This window comes from Amblyraja radiata, chromosome 34 (assembly GCF_010909765.2).
Source record: "Amblyraja radiata isolate CabotCenter1 chromosome 34, sAmbRad1.1.pri, whole genome shotgun sequence".
Lineage (NCBI taxonomy): Eukaryota > Metazoa > Chordata > Chondrichthyes > Rajiformes > Rajidae > Amblyraja > Amblyraja radiata.
The window spans coordinates 13786754-13805828 of record NC_045989.1 but is presented as its reverse complement, the minus strand read 5'-3'; the positions used below and the strand labels follow the sequence as shown (position 1 = coordinate 13805828).

At 43.0% G+C, this 19075-nt stretch overlaps 1 protein-coding gene across 1 annotated transcript in view; it reads right to left on the bottom strand.

Annotated features, from left to right (window-relative positions):
* Nucleotides 1-19075, bottom strand: part of megf11 (multiple EGF like domains 11) — a 240773-nt gene that overhangs the window by 65241 nt on the left and 156457 nt on the right. The window contains exons 7-9 of the mRNA XM_033050114.1: nt 3592-3838; nt 2252-2372; nt 635-771 (exon numbers count right to left, since the gene is read on the bottom strand). Coding sequence (XP_032906005.1) covers nt 635-771; nt 2252-2372; nt 3592-3838 — 505 coding nt within the window. The remainder of the gene's footprint in view (nt 1-634; nt 772-2251; nt 2373-3591; nt 3839-19075) is intronic.

The window sequence follows — 19075 nt, the reverse complement described above, 5'->3', positions numbered from 1 at the left end:
TGAACTGTGTCTTTGGTTGCACTACTGACTTTGGTCTTTGCACTATTATGGTTACGGTTATTAATTTATTGAATTCTTAATTACAATATTATTCCTGTGTCATCACACCTTGACCCTGCCTTTTTCTCTTGCATTCCCCATTGGATGATGAGAGCTTCCATAGGCCAGGCGAATATGCCGATCTGTTACGTGCTAATGCTGCCATCTTAATACTATTACACGCAAAATTGCTCAGTTATTATTGAGGCAACACTGGTCAGGTTTTCATCAATGCAATTAGTGTTAAATATTTCTTCTCGGCAATTACTCCAGAACTATTTATGACAGCGTTTGCTCAGATATCTTTAAATAGACCCATTCTAATTTTCAGAGGGATCAATGCCTTTGAATTGAGGATTGGGGTGGGGGGACCATTCCATCGCTGACATGTATTTCTGATAATGTAATGCATACAGCAGAGGTAGCAGGCACATCAATTTTAACCTGGATAGAATAAATGAGCAAGAAAGCTAATCATTTTAGTGATTATCACATTGAGACCAGCAAGGTTCCTCATTCTGTGAGCATTTGGGGAAATCATTGTGTTTTTCTTACACTAGGACAAAACAGTGTGGTATGTTGAGAATGTTCTTACCTGTCACCTGCATATCCAGCTATACAATGGCATTTGCCCGTCACATGGTCACAATGCCCTCCATTATGGCAAGGGCACTCCTGGGTACAATTGATCCCAAATTTACCAAAAGGACAAGGTTGTGCACATACTGACCCCTACAAAAAGGATAAAGTAAAATTCCATTTCAGTTGCACTCTTTACGGAATCGTCAAGGTATTTGAATAATCCTCCAATACAATCCAATGCCTTACTTTCCAAGGAATAGTGTGGATCGTCATCAATTTGCACAATAATCTAATGGTATGATAAACTTGGAGCTGACAATAGTAATATGTTGTGCAGTTTCCTCAGTGCTTAATTTGTTGTTTTTAACATGTTATTTGTAATGTTTAGAGAGCAAATATTTAATTTATTCAACATGGCAACATGCACCAATCTTTCCTAAATACATTTTCAGATCCAACGTTCCAGTTGCATTCTTGTGACCTCGTACTGTACTTTTCTCATAGAATCATTTAGAAGGTGCCTCAAATAAGTGAGCAAGAAATCTATTCATCTTAGTAATCACTTTAAGATCTACTAATTGTTTTCACCTGTGGCAAGGATAAAATTCTGCTGGAAGCTTTCACATTTATACCAAGAAATGGGCAAATTCTTCTGCAGAAAGGTGTGATGTATTGTAATTCTGCACATCATGCTTTACAGCCATATTTAGTACATTAGTAGAGTTAAAGTACTTTGCCTTCTGTATACCATTACTTTCTATCAATTTCATAAAAGGCCAATGTTGAAGATGCCGAAAATTTACAATGAAAGAAATGCTGACAATGTTCAGCAAAACAGTTCTAATGAAAGTAACCAAACCAGAATTGTTAACTTTGCTTATATCGCCACATTTCCTGTCTGGCATACTGTGTAGATCCAGCAATTACTGTTGATACACAAACTAATTAAAACCTAATTTAATTAACTATCCTGGTAGAGCAATTCCACTCTATGTCATTGAAGAGTACTTGCCTGCTTTCTGACAGGTAATATGGGCAGCTTGTTGTCATTTCAAATTTAATTCCTGAATTCACATACGCTCTGCACTGTAACTGAACTACTGTAGCTTAATAGAACTATATTGTTCAGTACAGCATGCACATGTACTTTTTTTGCTGCACAAATTTATTCTCAGAATTTAATTCAAAGTTTGGATTTTGTGAACCTCAGTGTCCACCCATGATGAAATATTACCCCTGCTAGCTCTCATGTCCAGTTCCAGAGATACATTTGGTAGGGAAAAACTGTACCAAATTATTTTATCAGATCCCATTTGAAAATAGAAAAAAGTAAAAATGCTGGGAATGATCAGTAAGTCAGACAGAATCTGCAGATAAGTAGTGTTAATATTTTAGGTCAATGGTCTCTCAACAGAACTATCACCCTCTTGAGACATTAATGTTTTGCAATGGGAATGCTAAGTTGTCAGAGGTGCCATATTACAAATGAAACATTAAACTGAATATATTATTGGTGGACATGAAAAAGCACAGAATCCGTTACCATAGAATACAGAGAAGAAAGCTATTTGGCACATTGTTTTTGCTGCCATATTACACCAAAACATGAAGGAATTTTATTTATTTTTACCATCCATCCAGCTGGACAGGAGCACTCTCCAGTAATGTGGTGACATTTCCCACCATTCTGACACGGGCACCGTGACTCACACTGAGCTCCATGGCTGCCAGGCGGGCATCGTTCTTCACAGCTGCAGGTTAATAGCAGGTCATTATTGCTGGTCATTGCAATACTGAACCAAAGCATCACAAGAGTTTACTAAAAAAAGATTGCATTATTTGGAAAAATCTGATAAAATGGGTATCTCTGTGGGATAATACAATTATTGCTGAATACACTGTATACACTGTACATTCTTGAGCAAACATTTTCTGTTTGCCATAGTTTTAATGCAGGCAATACTTTTAGTATGATAAACGGATTAAAGGAAAAAAGAAACAAATAAATATTGTGACATATCTGAAGACACTTATAATGTTTTTTTACATGCCAAGGTTTAATAACAAGTTTGCCTTTAGTGTTTTATGATGTTGACAGTAGCATTTGATTGAATCAAACTTTGAAGTCAGTTTTTATAATTCACAATGTTATATGTTATTGTTAAGGACAGGATCCACAAGAAGCAATAGAAGGAGAGGGTGCCCTCTGGACTATTTTCATACATTGTACGATTAAATTTTTTCTCATTTATATAATCTTCTTTGGTATTTGAATGCAAAGCATTCAAGAGTGCAAAACTGAAATTTCTTTCCCGTTTCCAAAAGCAACTGTCTGTTTAGTTTATTGATACAGCATAGAAACAGGCCCTTCGGCCCACCGAGTCCGTGCTGACCAGCGATCCCCTGTACACTAGTTACATCCTACACACTAGACAATTTATAGAAGACAATTAACACACAGAGATGGACAGCTTTGGAATGTGGGAAGACACCAGAGCACCCGGAGAAAACCCATGCGGTCACAGGGTGACCATACAAACTCTGAAAACTTGAGAAACAACTTTTAAATATTTAGGGCTCTAGAGATATGTCTATTAATCGTGTGGCTGTATGAAATCATCATATTAAGTTATTTCATATTTTAAACTGTGAATTGATATTGCAATATCAAATTATTCTGGTCATATTCATTTCAATCAAGGGTCTTTCCATTCAATACACAACTTCCTTCAAATTACCCTTGGAAATATATTGTTGTGATACTGGTTTATGCACTAACCATCCTTTGTTTTCTTCTGAGTTGCAAATGAATTGTGCAGTAATTCTCACCACACAAAACATCAACTTTGCATGAGCACAGGGGACTGATTACTAAACAAAATATCACTGCAATCTGCATATATACACAATACAACCCAAATTGTAATTAGGAACTTTGAAAGAATACAAGAAACTTTTATTTGTACTTACAAGGCCCCCGTGTAACCAGGTGGACAGTGGCATTCTCCAGTTTCATGATCACAAGTAGCTGTATTTTGGCATTGACAGTTATACTGACATCCTTTGCCATACGTTCCTTGGTCACAGGGCTCTTCACAGCGCCATCCCTCATATCCATCAGCACAGACACAAGCTCCAGTGATGGGATTACACAAGGCTTTATTCTGACATTGGCAGCGGTTACTGCAGTGTGGTCCCCAGTGTTCACTGTCACAGCCTACATGGGGGGGAAAAGAAGAACCATTATAATAGCAGGAGCTACATTAATATGGCAACTTGTGACCGGGTTGTACAACAAAAGCCTCAGCAGTCAAATGGAGCTTTCCCCATCTTGATTAATGACACTCATTTACTGATGACATTTATCTGCTGAACCACAAGAGTACTTTCATTTGGTAACACTGCATTGGTAGTGTTGTGTATGGAAGATATTTTCCTGTTCCTATTCAATATTTAAATAGTTTTACAGCTTCGGTGATCAGCAAAATAAAAATAAAGCAGAGTTGACAATTTTTAATGTAAAAAACATGAGCATTTTTTCACCACAACTCTATTTCAGTAAGTTTATAATAGAGAAAAGAGGGTTTGTAATAAATGTCCATATATAAATGGAAACTATACGCTGCTCACAATTCACCACATTTCCTCTTTATGGTTAAGCAAATACAATAGAGAGATGAAGTGTGGCATCAGTCCATATTGAGAACTACCTACACAGGAGCAGTGATTTACATTTTATGTGTTTGTGTAATGAAGGTGAACTCATTCACTGCAGGACTGAATCTGGAGCTCTCATTCACAGCAATTCTATTTTTACAGTATACTGGAAGTCAAATAGACTATTCTGCTTTCACCTTCTTACACATATACCCACTTTAATCCATCTAGCACCATTTTGCAGGCTACTGAAGCTGCAATATGGCACTGTCACATTTTTGGCTAGTGATCCATAGCTGCTACATTGGCAAGCAGCAAACACACCCATCTTTTATAGACACAAAATGCTGGAGTAACTCAGCGGGACGGGCAACATGTCTGGAGAGAAGGAATGAGTGACGTTTCAGGTCGAGACCCTTCTTCAGAGGAAATGTCACCCATTCCTTCTCTCCAAAGATGCTGCCTGTCCCGCTGAGTTACTTCAGCATTTTGTGTCTATCTTCAGTTTAAACCAGCATCTGCAGTTCCTTCCTACACACTGAAATACTCTTTAGATCCCTTGTTTATGTATATTACTGGCTTAACATTTGTTTGGATTCTCTGTCCATGACTATTTTGAAGCAACACAATTGGTGACAGGAAGTTTGTCCAGACAATCACCTGCAATCCCAATCAAGAAAGCAATGGACAAGTTAGACAGCTGTCCTTGATCTGAGTGGTCCCTCCTATGGTTTATTTATTTATATGCTATAATTCTCAATTTGATTGGCATATTAATTAAACTGTTTACTTCCCAGCTTCCAAATTCCATTCATCATTTAGACCCACATCTCCACTTCCAGTCTACAAAATCTACTCGCATCCACTCCCTGCTCTCAATTATCAATCTTTCAATATCCAGAGCTAATCCCACCCACCCACACATGGCCCAAATGTTGACCTACTTTTAGACTTTAGAGATACAGCACGGAAACTGTTCCTATTGCCCACCGAGTCCACGCCGATCAATAATCACCCTGTACACTAACACCATCCTACACACTAGAGACAATTTTTTAATTTACCGAACCCAATTACATCTTTGTAGTGTGGGAGGAAACCGGAGCACATAGAGAAACCCACACAGTGACAGGGAAAACGTACAAAACAGGGAAGACAGCACCGGTAGTCAGGATCAAACCTGGTCTTTGGTGCCGTACCACTGTGCCTAATTGAAGATTATTCCTCAGAGGATTAATCAAGAGTGTTTTATTGTCATATGTCCCGAATGGGATAATGAAATTCTTATTTGCTGCAGCACAACAGAATTTGTGATTATGTAAACATAGCACATAAAGGGGAAAGAGATAAAAGAAAAAGTTCAATAAATAACAAATATAGTGCAATAATAATAGTCTTTTGCAGTTCAGAGCTTATTCGTTGTTGTGTTTAATAGCTTGATGGCTGTAGGGAAGAAGCTGTTCCTAAACCTGGATGTTACAGTTTTCAGGCTCCTGTACCTTCTCCCTGATGGCAGTGGTGAAATGAGTGTGTGGCCAGGATGCTGTGGGTCTTTGATGATTTTGGCTACCTTTTTGAGGCAGTGACTACGATAGATCCCTTCGACAGTGGGGAGGTCAAAGCCGGTGATGGATTGGGCAGTGGTCACAACTTTTTGTAGTCTTTTTCGCTCCTGGGCGTTCAAGTTGCCGATCCAGTCCACGATGCAACCAGTCAGAATGCTCTCTACCGTGCACCTATAGAAGTTTAGGAGAATCCTCTTCGACATGCCGAATCTCCGTAATCTTCTCAGGAAGTCGCTGATGTGCCTTCTTTATAATTGCATCGGCGTGCTGGGTCCAGGAAAGATCTTCGATTAAATGGGGACAAGGCTGTTTTACAACTTACCGAAGCCAATTAACCTACAAACCTGTACACCTTTGGAATGTGGGTAGAAACCAGAGCACATGAAGAAAACCCACACGGTGACAGAGAGAACTTACAAGCTCCATACGGACAGCACCCGTAGTCAGGATCAAACCATGGTCTCTGGAGCTGTAAGGCAGCAACTCTACCACTGCGACACTGTGCCTCACATGCAACATTGGCTCTACCATATAAGCCCAACCCCTCACAGCCCATTCCTCCAATTTCCAGGCTACTGTACTTCCCTGTACCCAGCTTTAATCTTCATCTTCTCTACACAAAAACCCAACGTTTCCCCTCAGCAATCTCTCTCTAGTCCAACTTTAACCCTATCCCTAATTTCTAACTCTCCTAACCCCAAATTCACTCTCTATCTAACTTTTTAAATATTTTGTTCAGATCTTTGCATTCAGTCACTCCTCAAATTCAGGACAGTGAATTATCCTATCCCTCCAATCCCCAATTCCATTTTGCCAAGCTCCTTTATTTGTGACTTACCAATTGTCAGACACCAGGCTCCATGATGTGCACTGAAACTCTAAGTGTGACTAGCTTATACTGCTGGTACTGAATGGAGTCAAAAGGATTGAAGTTACTGTTTATCATGGAGGTTGTCAGATCGAACATAAGTGGATGCAATGACCCCTACTCACATTCTGTTTGGAGAGTCTCCCTTCAGCTGACTGTGGGCATTTGGAGGTGCCATTTAGATAAATAATGAACGAGTTACCAAAAATAAGTATTTTAGTCATTAAATGAAAATGTTCATCAATGGCTCACCAGAGGAATTAAAAAAATATATTAAAATCAAAGAACGAGGCTATAACATTCCAGAAACAGTAGGCCTAAAGCGGCTTTTTCACGGGGCGACTTGACGCAAGAGTTAACCAGAGTTTAACATCGTGGGAACCTCGTGCGATAACAGTATGGCATTCGTGGACCACCGTGGACCACCGTGGCGCTAACGGCAGGTAATCGTGTAACTTGGTGACTCGGGAGAAAATTCAAGCAAGTTTGAATTTCTCCAAGAGTGACTTGTACACTTGTGGTTGAGCATTGCAACATTATATGAACGTAGTGGCCAGTGCGATATCCGTGCGATATCCATAATAACTCTTGCGGTTACCGTGGGAACTCCTGCGAACGGTGAACCCGGAAGCTGGACAGAGGGGACAGAAGGTGAGTAAAAATTGTCTTCTGTGGGATTGAATTTAAAAAATAAAGATTTGCATCCGCATATGGACATCAACTTATTCATGAGTTATGTTAATGAGATTCAAGAAAATAACTATAATCTCCACGGCAAATGTCCGCTAGTACTTCCGCTGTATTTACACCTTCAGCTCCCTCTTGAATTTACCTTAGTTTCTATCTTTTTTTTGGACTGTAAATTTAGGTATCTGTTCCTCACGGTCACCCCGACTGGTACAGTTAATTGCAGCTCAAAAACGGGCCGTTTTCGATGTTTTTAACGGGTGTGAAAGTGCGTGTTTTCCCATTCACTAACATGTACCGGAAGTGACGCATGTACTCCAGTTAAAATTTTCGATCACGTGGGTGCAGATCTACGCTCCAGTGACCTTTCGTGAAATCACCCTATGCTCTGTGATGGTCATCTCGGAGTCAAGTGGCAACTCTGGTCTGTAGACACGAGGAACTGCAGATGCAGGAATCACGAGCAAAACACAGAGCGTTGGACGAGCGGGTGTCTGTCACTGAAACAGGCAGGTGAGATTTCACATCCACCTTGTGTGTGCCTCTCTCTCTCTCTCCCTCCCTCCCTCTTACACAGGCTGAGAGACTCTGCCTCTGTGAGTGTACGTCTCTTTCTCCCCCTCTCCCACACACAAGACCGAGGTACTGTGCTCAGTCCATCTGTGTCTCCCACATACACAGTAAAACATGTCTCCAAATGAGCCAATTCAACCAAGGGAGGATATTTATAGTGTGTGAAAAAAAAGTGACATCATTTGTGCCACGTGATGATTTAACAACACTTCACAATGTTCATTCAAGATTTAACGGGAAAGTTCGGGAAACGGACAAGTTACTCGCACAAATAACAGAAATGCCGAGTACCGTGGGAACTCTTTATCTACCCCCCGTTATATCGTGTGATATCGTGCTAGACCACGACCACTTCACTCTGGTTACATCTTGCGTCAAGTCGCCCCGTGAAAAAGCCGCATTAGCATTAGCATTAGGTGCATTTCAGAAGTCAGCAAAGAATGGCCAAAGATTAGAAAAAAGAAAAATCAGAATACATGAGTAGACTGGTGAAAAACAGATTAGGTACATTAAATGGAAATGACCAACTGGGGAATGTGTGTTACCCTGCAGAGACAGAATCATGGATATGACATGGCAGGTGCATTAAACAACTCTGACTATGGAAGAATGCCGCAGAGTTTGCTGGATAAATGAAATAATTGAGAGTCTAGTGGGAATGAGGAAATGAAATAACTAAGTAACAGTCAAAAAATAGCACTGGGAAACTTGGTGAGCTTGATAGCTGATGAATCCCAAGGAGCTGAGGATCTACATCTCAGTTTTGAAAGAAGTGTCTTTAGAGAAAGTGAATGTTTTTGGTATCATCTTTCAAAGTTCTGTAGATTCTGGATTGGTTTATGTGGTCTGGAGTGGAGCCAAATACTTAAGGAATAAAGAAGAGATAAAACAGGAGATAAAATAGGATAAAGCCTGTAAGCCTAATGTCAGTGGCTGGAATCTATAATGATGGGCATGATAACAGAAGAACATAGAACAGAGAACAATACAGCATAGGAACAGGCCCATCAGCCCACACTGTTTGTGCCAAATATTATCCCAAGTTAAACTAATCTCATCTGCCTGCATGCGATCCATATCTCCTAATTCGCTGCATATCTACAATCCTAACTAAAAGCCTCTTAAATGTCACTATCTTATCTGCTTCCACTACCACCCCGGCAGTGTGTTACAGATACCTACATTTTTCTGTGTAAAAAAATATTTCCCTGCACGTCACCTTTAAACTTTCCCCCTCCCATCTTAAATCTATGTTCTCTCTTTATTGACATTTCCAGCCCGTGAAAAAGGTTCTGACTGTCGGCCTGATCTATGCCTCTCAATTTTACATACTTAAGAGCTAGTAGATAAGAAAGACTTCTAGAAAGGTCCCACACGGAGGATTGGTTAACCATGTTGGAGCATGTGAAATTGGGAATAATGAGCTGACACAGACTAAGAAATGGTTATTGAACAGGAAGCAAAGAGTGGAAATAAACTGATACATCGCAAGCGGGTCAAGCAGTAACCAATGAGATAGCAACGTTTCAGGCCAAAACCCTTCTTCAGACTTCTTCGGTCTGAAGAAGGGTTTTGGCCTGAAAAGTTGCCTATTTCCTTCGCTCCATAGATGCTGCCGCATCCACTGAGTTTCTCCAGCACTTTTGTGTACCTTCGATTTTCCAGCATCTGCAGTTCCTTCTTAAACATGAGATACTGCAAGGTTTGATACTTAAGCTCTGGGTATTCATAATCATTCTCAACACATTGGCTGAGGGAATTAAATGTCACATTTCCAGGTTTGTTGTTGATACTAACTTCGGTGTAATTATGAATGCGGAGGAAGATGTAAAGCGGCTTCAAGGGGTGTGGACTGAGTGAATAGGCAAGAATGTGGCAGATAGAATATCATGTGAAAAAATGTGAGTTCATCCACTTTGGTGAACAAAAATAAGAAAGCAAAACATTTGTTAACTTATGAATTATTGGGTAGAATTGATATTTAAAAGGTTTTAGATAAGCACAATTTGTTGGTCAAATCGCAGGTAAGTAGTAAGTAATTTTTATTTATATAGCACTTTTAAATCAAATCACGTTGAAGCCAAAGTGCTTTACAGAGAAGAAATTAGATTTCCATACATCCATATAAAATTAAAAATTAAAAAGACACAGTACACTATAGGATTCAACATGAAACGTCCCCCCACAGCAGAATCCACTGTGAGGGAAGGCACCAAAAAGTCCAGTTCTCCTCCTCCTCATAGTCCACCCGAGGTCGGGGCCTATTTGTGGCCTCCTCAGCCAGTCCGATGTTTTCAGGCCCTCTTGCCAGGAAGATGGAACATCGGCGTCGGGTGAACACTCCTCAGTGGCTTGGAACGTCTGAAGCGGCCGCTTCCTCCCCGGAGACTGCGGCACCCAAAGTCCTCAGGCCGCACCGGTTGGAGCTTCGACTCTAGCGAACTCGGATCCCAGGCTCCGCGGTGTTTTAAATCCAGCGCCGCCCGCGGCTGGACGCTCCGCAGCCACAGCTCCGCGATGTTGGAGTCGGCGGTCACAGCTTACCGCATGGCGACCCGGTAAGGCATCGCCCGCTCCGTGTTGGTGTTCCAGCGCTGTGCCGCCGCCGAAGCTGTAGTCCCAGCAGGAAACGCCGCTCCAGTTCGATGGTAGGCTGCACGGAGAGGACGAAGATGCGATTCGGAGGAAAACCGCATCTCCGACCAGGTAGGACTGGGATTCTTCTTCTTCTTCTTCTTCTTCTTTGGAGTTTTACGGCAGCCGGCATCCACAATGTTGCATTGCTGCCACCTTCTGGCTTCACTCCACAGTCCTCATGTCTTTACATTATATCCTTTTTATAAGGCCAGAGGCCCTCAAGAAATTAAACAACACCTTTACTCCTTTTCCTTCCCCTCCATACTCTAGAATGTTCTTTTCTGATATATCTGTCATTCCAATTTTCTTCATTTCACTGATCAAAACTCTTCTTTCTGTTTCATATCTTCTACATGCAACTAGAGCATGCTGAACTGTTTCCGGCTGATGGCATTCCTCACACAGCCCAGTAGGGTGTTTTCCCAACATTTTTAATGTGCTGTTCAGGTGAGTGTGTCCTATCCTCAATCTTGCTAATACTACCTGTTCTCTCCTGTTCCACCCTCTTCTTGCTGTAATGCCCACTCTATTTTGTAGCGAATAGAGGTGTCTCCCCTTTGTCTCCTGTTCCCAGTATTGTTGCCATTCTGATTTATTTTCTTCCACACAATGTGTTTTCCTTCAGATTTGGATAATTGTAAGTTTACCTCTATGTTCTCTTTTTTAACGGCCTCTTTTGCTAATTTATCCACTTTTTCATTTCCTAGCACACCAATGTGTGCTGGGACCCACAACAAAGTCACGTCACTGCCCTTCCTTGTTTCTTGGCTTAATAGTAGTAGAATTTCATACACTAGGTCAGGCCGCCTATAGGATGCACCAGACCCAATACTCTGGATTGCAGACAATGAGTCGCTACATATTAATACTTTGCATGGTTGCACCTGTTCTATCCACCGAACTGCCATCAAAATAGCGTACAGTTCCACTGTATACACTGCCAAATAGTTATTTGTTCTTTTGCAAATCTCAACATTCATCCCTTGCACTACCACAGCTGCCCCTGTTGTTTCAGCTACTGGGTCCTTTGATTCATCTGTGAAGATTAAGAGGTGTTCTCTGTATCTATTATATATATGGTTATGGTATTCTGTTTTTAGGTCCGAATTTTTCCCCTCCTTTTTGCCTCCCATATCTCCAGATCAACTTTTGGGATGTTTAGTAACCATATTGGGACAGATGGCCACAATACTGCAGGGCAGAACTCTTTGTCCTCTACTTCCATGTCCCTTGCCACACCTCCTCCAACCCAGCCGAAGCTTCCAGACTGAGCCACCCCTCTCTCCCAGCACTCCTGTACTACCTGTTTTGTTGGGTGGTTCTCTCCATGACCCTTAAGGCTTAGCCAGTAATTAGCCATTAGTTGTCTGCAGCGCAGTCTCAACGGCTAGGACTGGGATTAATACAGTTTCCAAGTTAAATTCAAGCACAATGGTGTCCAATTGAGGCAATTTGTTCTTTGAATTGTGTTCATTCATAACATGGATCAACAGATATCCAGGCATCATTGGAATTTCTGGGGAAAGTGCTGTAAATCGCGCTGCTGGATGATGTCATGATCTTGATAAATGGCAGTTCAGGCTCAAAGGGCTGAGTAGCAAATTCCTGTTCCTGTTACGTTTTTTATGTACCACTGTGACAAGTAATGTCTCTCTGCAATGATTTGTTGAAGGGGGGTGGGCAATGAAAGGATGGTCACACTGTCTGAAATTAGTGATGACACAATCTCAGAATAGTCACAATCTGCATTTTGGGCACCGATGTTTAACTTTGATCAGCACATTGTTTAAAGCCTCATTAGGAAAACTAGCCAACTTTTTCTGGCATGGCAAGATTGGACATGAAGGAAATGATTACAATATTTAACAATTTACATCCAGGTCTGAATGAAGCAGGCAGTTAGTCTGGTTATGAGGACAATTATTTAAGTGCAATTTAACTCATTATAATAATAGAGAGCTGTACGGTGGGACAACAGGGTGGTGCAGCGGTAGAGTTTCTGCCTTACAGTGCTTGCAACGCCTGGACCCGGGTTCTATCCTGACCACGGGTGCTGTCTGAATGCAGTTTGTACGTTGTCCCCGTGACCGTGTGGGCTTTCTCCGAGATCTTCGGTTTCCTCCCACACTCTAAAGACATACAGGTTAGTTGGCTTAATATAAATGTAAATTGTCCCTAGTGTGTGTACAATAGTGTTAATGTGCGGGGAACCCTGGTCGGTGCGGACTTGGTGGGCCGGAGAGCCTGTTTCTCTAAACCAGGGCTGCCCACTCTCACGCTTTGAGCGTGAGACTCACGCCCTCAAGCAAACTCTCACGCTCTCACGCTCATCAGACATTTCTCACGCTCGGTGGTGAGAAATTTTGTGATCAACGAAAATTTCAAAACTCGGATAAACTGCATGGTCCGCGGCTGCGGGAGGGATGGGAGCAGAACCAGCAGCGGGCACAGATGCGGGGAGCCGGGCTGCGAGTGTTTGCGGCGCTGCGAGTCGCTCGCTGCAGCTCTGGCCATGGAGCACTCCGGGCAGTGCGAGTGGCCCGGGCCGTCGGAAGCGTTGCGCCGCTGCCGCTGCCGCAAGAGTCTCGGTGCCGAAGGGACAGACTCTCAAAGGGAGGTGGAGAGAGAGAGAGGGGAAGGAGACAGGGAGACAGTGGGGAGAGAGAGAGGGGGGTGAGAGGAGAGAGAGGGGGATGAGAGGAGAGAGAGGGGGGAGACAGAGGGGGCGTGAATGGAGAGAGAGAAGAGGGAGAGGGGGGGAGAGAAAGGTAGGGGCGAGAGAGGGGGAGAGTGAGGTGGGAGAGGGGGGGGGAAGAGAGAGAGGGGTGAGAGGGAAGAAAGAGGGAAGAGAGAGGGGGTGGAGAGGGAGGAGAGGGTAGGAGAGAATGGGAGGGGGGAAGAGAGAGGGGTGGTAAAAGAGAGAGGGAGAGAGGGGGAAAGAGAGAGAGATGGGGGGGGCAAAGAGAAAGAGGAGATAGAGACAGGAGAAAGAGAGAGGGGAGAGAGAGCCAGGGGGAGAGTGAGGTGGGAGGGAGAAATGGGGAGAGAGGGAGAGAGAGATGAGAGAGAGAGGGGGGAAGAGAGAGAGGTGAGAGGAGACAGGGAGGGGAGAGATAGAGAGGGAGGGAAAAAGAGAGAGGGGGGAAGAGAGGGAAAGAGAGAGAAGAGGGGGGGAGAGAGTGGATAAAGAGGGGGAGAGAGAGAGAGGGGGGGAGAGAGTTAGGGGAAAGAGAGGGGAGAGAGAGTTGGGAAAGAGAAGGGAGAGAGAGGGAGAGAGGGGAGAGGGGGAAGAGAGAGGAGAGAGGGGACGAGAGAGAGGGTGAGAGTGAGGTGGTAGGGAGAGAGGGGGGGGAGAGAGGAGAGAGAGGGTAAGAGAGGAGAGAGAGAGGGGGGGAGAGAGAGGGGGGGAGAGAGAAGGGGGAGAGAGAGAGAGGGGGAGAGAGAAGAGAGGAAAGTGGAGAGAGTGAGAGGGGTGAGACAGGGGAGAGAGGAGAGAGAGAGAGGGGAGGGGAGAGAGAGAGGGGGAGGGGAGAGAGAGGGGGGTTGAGAGGAGAGAGAGCAGAAGAGAGGGAGAGAGAGAGAGGGGAGAGAGAGAGGGAGAGGGAGGGGGAGAAGGGGACAGAGAGAGAGAGAGAGAGAGAGAAGGGGAAAGGGAGAGAGAGAGAGGGGAGAGAGAGGGGGTGAGAGGGAGAGGGGGATAGAGAGGCAGGGCTGCCAACTCCCATGCATTGAGCGTGAGAATCACGCATTTAACCAAATTCTCACGCTGATCACAAATTTCTCTCGTTCTGTTGTGAGAAATTCTGTGATCAACGAAAATCCCAGAGTATTATAAAGGACATTTCCCACCCTGTTTGAACTGTTGCCGTCAGGCAGACGGTACAGATCTACAAGGACAAGGACAAACAGACTTAAAAACAGTTTTTATCCCACTGCTATAAAGGCACTAAATGTAGCCGCCAAGGAACGCAGGGGCGATACATACTAAGGGACTGTGGTACACTGTGAAATCGACAGAAGGATGTAGGGTTGGGTGTTTATGCGTGCTATTTTCATGATATTTATTTTAGTTGTTTATCTTTTTTAATATTTTACCTTGTATGTATTGTTAGCTTTTAGAAATGTTTGAATGGTGCACTGACTGGCTGGCATTTTTAAATTTTGTTGTACATGGTTCATGTTACAATGACAATAAAGAAACTATTCTATTCTACTATTTTATTCTATTCAGTGCTGGCTCGAAGGGCCGATGGCCTATTCCTGCACCTATTTTCCATGTTTCTATGCTTGAGTATATGGCAATAAAACTCGATCACTTGATTTTGAAGCATTCATGCATGGTGGAGGTATAATGTAGTCATAGAGTGATACAGTGTGAAAACAGGCCCTTATGTGCAACTTGCCCACACCCGCCAACATGTCCCAGCTACGCCACCTGCTTTTGGTCCATACCTCCAAACCTGTCCTATTCATGTATCAGTCTAACTTTTTCTTAAATGTTGGGATGGTCCCTGCCTCAACTATCTCCTCTGGCAGCTTGTTCCATACACCCATCACCCTTTGTGTGGATAAAGTTACCCCTTAAAAATACTTCATACAAAAAACATTGAAATCATACTTCTACAGTGCACTAAAACATGATTTTAATACATCAAATTTCAAAAAGTTCCTACCCTGGGAGGGGGGACACCCTTCTTCCACACCCTCTCCCCACTCGGTTGCACCACTCCCTCACCGGGTACCCCCAAGGCCAGTGATCAGTGATCGCACAGCCTCCCCCTTTCAAAAACGCTCCAATCCAATTTAAAGCATATATATTGCATTCAAGTATAAGTTAAAAGACTCGCTACAGTATGCACCATATTGCACAATTTCAAGCTGAAAAATGCAAATGTTTCATACCAATGGGAGGGGGACACTCTCCTGCCCCCCCCCCCCCCTCCCCCCCGGTCGCTATACTCCCTCGGGCTTGGTCTCTCGCAATTTCTCACTCCCAACTCTCACCCAATGTTGGCAGCCCTGCTCTAAACTAAACTAAATTTTGAAATAGATCAGCAAGGACAGAATCACAAAATAATAATGTCACAATAAAAATGGAAAGCAAAGCACTTTTCTCACTCTGGGCTTTCTGCAAATAGCTAATCACTTACTCTTCTTCCAGTGATTGAACACTGTTTTTTCTCTGAGGACTGGATTATGTAACAGTTTAGCAGAAGACCTTTCACCATCAGTAAGGTGTTAACTCGGGCATATAGAATGCATGTCTCCCTATTCTCTCCCTCCATCTGCTGACGCAGGCCTGGGTCAATCTCAGTCATATCCCATTGAGCTCATATCTACAGTACCAAATTTCACATAATGTGGCAGTACATTTTGAAATTTAGCACAAAAGTATATCAGAAATCGATTCAAGCTATTTTATACTGATCTTTATATTTGCTGAAAATGTTAGATTCCAAAATTTAAAGATTTTCTTCCATCTCTTAGAACTGTCATTGATAAGCATACAAATATTCAAAGTTCTAAATTAGAGAAAATTAGAGAATGTAGGTGACCTGCTGGTCACCTACATAATTGTCAAAAGGTTATGAGGGAAAGTAAACTAAAAAGTTTGGCTTTTATTGTCCCTGATGTTTTCCCCGTTAATGTAAGTCCAATGGCAATATATTTCTCATTATATCTCTGGGGGCAGATTTTGTTTTTTTCTACCAGCATCACTCTTGTAGCAGCGTACCAGACAAGACGAGAAGAATGTCAATAACTTTTCGGTAAATCAAACATTATAAACGGAAGAAACCCACAATCTCTCCCATACAAAGACGAAAATGGTTGGTATGAGTAAGCTTTGTACGCATATTAAAGTAAATGAAGACAGAGATTACAAACTTCTTAATAGAATACTCCTCAGCAACCTCAGGTTATGTGCAATTGAACATTTTCCTTTCTTCTTTTCAGTTTTTATTTTGATTTTTTTTTTTTTAAACAATCAATCTCATAAGCACTTGAAAGAAATAAAGCTCCTTTTGTAAATTTAAGATTAATTCCACTGTCCTTTTTCTTCCGGAAAGGATGGCATAATATTTAACCTCTGATCAATAATATGCTACCACTAATCATGCAGTATGTAGGAGCCCCATTATGTGCCTCAGCACAATCTTGTCAGACTCTTATAATTTTCTTTCCAATGTTCAAAAAGGTCACAGAGAAGCTTCAGATGAGAACACAGTGTAGAATCAAACCTTGTTTCCATCCATAGAGTCTTAACTCTAGCAACAGACTCACTGACATCATCCGTAAAATAATTTATATTACTTCACTGAGGTCTATTGTTCCTGATACCTAAGTACATCGATAGTGGATGTTTGTGTAAAGACCAATAGGAGCAGATGGACTAGTTTTACATAGATTAAAAAATGTAGATGCATGAAAATCCGAAGCAAAACAGAAAGTATTGGAAAAATCTGCAGGTCAGAGCGCATCTGTGTAAAGAGAAACAGTAGGCAGTGTTTAGTTTAGTGTAATAATACAGTACGGAAACAGGCCCTTCAGCCCGAGTCGACCAGCAATCGCCCTGTGCACTATCCTACACACACGAGGGACAATTTACAATTTCACCAAGCCAATTCACCTACGTCTTTGGAGTGTGGGTGGAAACTGGAGCACTGAGGGAAATCCCACACAGGTCATGGGGAAAACATACAAACTACGTACAGACAGCACTCATTGTCAGGATCGAACCCATGTCTCTGGCGCTGTATTGCGGCGCAACCAAGCCGTGGTGGGTTTTTTCCCCTTTATTCCCCACCATTCTCAGGTGCTTGTTTTCTCATTCAAAAACTGACTCAAGAAGAAAGATTTTTTGCTTGCTTAGCAACTTGTTAATGGGCAATCAGAAGAAATTTATCAAGGATTATGTTGGATACAGTAAGAGAGTCTCTAACATATTGATTTGATATCATAATCTTGAAAATAAAAATGTAATTAGAACATTGTTGATATAACTGTACATTTTTTCTTGTAATTGAAGGTATTTTTATAATTTGAACAATCAATCAAGTAGACACAGTTCATTTTGATGAGTAAAAGATATGGGACCAGCCAACAGCCCAGCTGAAATACTGAAGACCTATGTTCCAAAACTAGATGCATCTCGAGCCAAGCTATTCCAGCACTGATACAACGCTGGCATCTTCCTGCCAATGTGGAAAATTGCCCAGGTAAATCCTGCTCATCAAATGCAGTACAAATCCAATCCAGCTAATTACCAACCAGTCAGTTTATTCACAATGATCAGGAAATTATGGGATCTCTTATTGACAGTATTATCAAGGGACACATACTCAACAACGTCCTACCCATTGTTGCCCAATTTGGGGTTTACCAAGATTACACTCCTCCAGATCTCAGCACAGTCTTCATACAAACACCAAACAGATTAATTTGACACGATACGATAAAACTTTATTCATCCCCAGAGGGAAATTGGTCTGTCAACAGTCACAACACATAACAAGGCACACGAAAACTTGAAATTAAAAATGAAAACAAAAAGAAAAAGACAATCGACTGTTGGCTGGCTGCCGTGTGCACAGCGCCTTCACCGGAACAAATGAACAAACAAACGAAAACAGACTTATCCCATGGGCAGAGGATTCTAAACCAGAGTGCCTCCCTCTTCCCCACACCGCCTCCCCTTTGTTCACTGCACATCCCTCTCGGCAATCCCCCCACGCCGGGTCCCCATTGTCTTCTCCATCCCCCCTCATGCTCATCGATGGCTGATCGCGAGTCAATTGCGAGGCCCCACCGAGGCACCCGCTGCCGCCGCCGAGGCTCCCATCGTCACCACCGCTGAGAATCCTTTGGTCCAGACAGGCCTATTTGCCCGGTTTCACCGCATTCCCTGGGAGGCCTGTGGGGCGAGTCGGGCCTACCGGGGCGCGCAGTTGGCGGCGCAGTTGTTCAGAGGGGGGATCGGGCCCGCGTGGCTCCCCTGGATACTCCCACCGCGCATGCGGTTCTCCAGGACACTCATTCCAGAGGTGAGGTGAGAGTGACTGCTATCTAGAGACCTGATTAAACTGGGGTCAATGAGTACCAAAAGGAAAATACTCCAGTAGTTGAAATCATAACTCATACACTCAACGAGTTCCGCGTACGCCACGACGTAGAGCTTTTCTTCCGTCGCCTCAGCGCCTTTTTCTATGGGAAGGTGTCGTCACCACCCAATGATGACCCCTTCTCCCATCTCCACCAGTCCCCCTCCTCTTAGACTCCCCTGGATGGCCCTCTACCCTCTTTAGAACTTTTTATTTCCAACTGCCGGTATGGCATAAACCGTCTCAACTTTTCCACTACCTTTATCTACTCTAACCTCTCCCACATTGAACGTACAGCAGCAACCTCACTCTGCAACAACCACGACATTATAATCAAACCCGCTGACAAGGGAGGTGCCATGGCAGTC